This window comes from Haliotis cracherodii, unplaced genomic scaffold (genome assembly GCF_022045235.1).
Source record: "Haliotis cracherodii isolate W230 unplaced genomic scaffold, xgHalCrac1.p SCAF_5, whole genome shotgun sequence".
In the NCBI taxonomy this organism is placed as follows: domain Eukaryota; kingdom Metazoa; phylum Mollusca; class Gastropoda; order Lepetellida; family Haliotidae; genus Haliotis; species Haliotis cracherodii.
In genome coordinates, this window is record NW_027266308.1 from 34,312,095 (window position 1) to 34,314,720 (window position 2,626).

The 2,626-nt window shown below is 45.2% G+C and overlaps 1 protein-coding gene across 1 annotated transcript; it reads right to left on the reverse strand.

The window, feature by feature from the left end:
* Positions 1-319: 319 nt before the first annotated feature.
* Positions 320-2,045, reverse strand: LOC139442788 (forkhead box protein fkh-2-like). Its single transcript, XM_071223679.1, has one exon. It carries the CDS (start codon positions 1,909-1,911, stop codon positions 691-693), a length of 1,221 nt encoding a protein of 406 aa, XP_071079780.1. The 5' UTR covers positions 1,912-2,045; the 3' UTR covers positions 320-690.
* Positions 2,046-2,626: the final 581 nt, after the last annotated feature.

Consider the following 2,626-nt stretch of genomic DNA (forward strand, 5'->3'; position numbering starts at 1 on the left):
CGTAATTGAATAGTTTGTGTCAAATTCCAGACCATGTTTTAAATTATGACACTTCAATCCAACTTACAACAAGCTGACACACACACAACCCTGTTATGTACAGGAGGAGCAGAACGTATTTGCTTTGATTTGACATGATGTTAACGCTTGAGCTTCAAATTGAAAATATATCCTATTTGTTGTTTCCGCCTGATTTCTTAATACCAGACAACACACGCACTTTACACGGCCACAAACACACGACAGACACTGACGCAAAGATTTAAAGTAAGTGAAAAGCAACAGAGACAATACAAAAACCAAAGAAATAATTCCAGGAAATATAGTTTAATTCTTGTACAATAATGTGTATACAGAGAACGTCACGAATTTAATACGCAGTTTGGCTTATAAATATATGAAATGTAATACAGATACGGGTGTGCAGGTGAAATAAACACTTACACAACGTCGTGAGTAGGTGGATGTCTGTCACCCCCGGCTCCGCTAGACACGCTGTCTTGTCCGCCTCACAACAAATCACCTAACTTCAACACAGGTGACTAATTAAGCACTTTTCGTAATATCTGAACAATAGAACACATATATATCTAAATGTTTGTCACATATCACGAGATAATCTTCCCGTTTGATCAAAGTTCTGGCCATTACGTACCTCCAGAAGTAGTCTGTTTAGATGAGCACAACACGCTAGCCAGTAGTTTTGTCACTCACTGAAACCGGGGAGAATGAACTATCAGGCGATGAGATGAGAGTCCCGCTCGCCTTTGACAGTCTTGACGGGGGTGCATATGTTGACAGACCTGGCATGTGCGGCACGGGCGCTGCTTTCAGATGTTGATATAACTCAAGACCCCTGAGCTGGGGGTCCAGGCCCTGGAATCCTTGTAGGAAGTAGGAAGCTCGCCACGCAGCCAGAGCCGATTCCTGACGCCCGTACATGGGGTTTGTACAGGGGACCTGCCCTGTTTCCGAAGACCGGGATGTTTCCGACAGCAGTTTGTCCACCGAAAAATTTAGTCCATTCTTCTGTAAAAATCTATCAGACGTAACCGTGGCAGGTGTCATTTGTAGTGGGTAGGGGTGATATGGGAGAGGCGAGTATCGACTACCTGCCAAGCCCGGCAGTGAGTATAGGGGGGTGCAGGCAGCATACGGGTGGAGGCGGTCCGACTGGAACGGGTAGGACGGTGGGGTGAGGTGAGGAAATCCAGCTCTCTTGAGAGCAGCAAGTCGACTCCGTGATGCCAGAGTGGACCTCCGCCTGAGTTTCCCAGTGGTGCCACCAATGAACACATCGTCACAAGATGGATCAAGCATCCAATAGTTGCCCTTGCCAGGATCGTCGTAGTGTCGGGGGACCTTCACAAAACACTTGTTCAGACTTAGGTTGTGGCGAATAGAGTTTTGCCAACCTTGCTTGTTATCTTTGTAATATGGAAAGTTTTTCATGATAAACTCGTATATCTGACTTAGTGTGAGTCTCTTCTCGGGGCTGCTCCTGATCGCCATCATGATGAGAGCATTGTAACTAAATGGGGGTTTCTCGGGCTTCTTTTCACTCTTCCCCTTCTCTCCATCGTCGTTCACCCCCTTACTTTCCTCTGTCTTATCCTCCGAGAAACTCTCAGCATCGTCACTTTTGTCCATATCAGTGTCAGATATGACATCCTCACACACTCTTCCATCTTCTGTTGAAAGTGCCTCTGAAACTTCCTCCTTAACATCACTGACAACATCTACAAAAATGTTATCTCTGTCTGCGACGCTGTCATTCTGGGGCGTTCTGTTGACCACTTCCAGACTAGACTCTTCAGTGTCGCTGTCCGACTCCTCTCCAAGCATTCTTCTGATACTAAAAGGATTAAGAGAGCGTTTCAAAGACTTTGCTTTCTCTTCAAACTGAACCATATTGACGGAGGTATAGGTGTTTAGCGTGCTGCTGTCACGGGCGGACTGAAGCTGACGCCGACACTCACTGCCTATGTAAGAAGTGAAGCCCTGCTAGCAATGCTTCAGCAGGAGGCCGCGCGGAACATGTTTCATTATTGTGGTAAATTCCAGTTAATCACTGCCATTCACGGCTCCAGCAACACACAGCAACTGTTCACTGGCCCACAAACGACCAATAGCAGGACGCCATTTTGTGGCTCCACCTCCACGTTATTAGTGTGAAGTGATTGGCAGGCCGTACTGCCGGTCGATACGTGGATGGGGAAGCTGGAGAGCGCCGACGTGAGCGGGAGGCCGTACCGACTCTACCTTCACCGGATAGGCTTCATGTATGTGGATATTGTTAGGAAAGAATAGCGTGTCGCTACGTCCGTATTTGGCTTAACAACTGTAATTATAATCTAGTGGATAATATAAACAGTGCGCATTCTACGTTACAATTTGGCTGTAGTGTTCATTAGTTTCTTTTGGAGTCCAACGATGCTGCTTCTTAACGCACAGAATGAACACATTTGGATCATAAGCTTACAAATGTAGTATAATGTAACGTAATTACATTTTGTAAAACGAATATTTTATATGATGCCAACTTCTATTAAATATGGCATATGTTATATTCTTTTACAAATGTGCTACTGTTGAGGAGCCAATAACCACGAAAAATAACAAACAA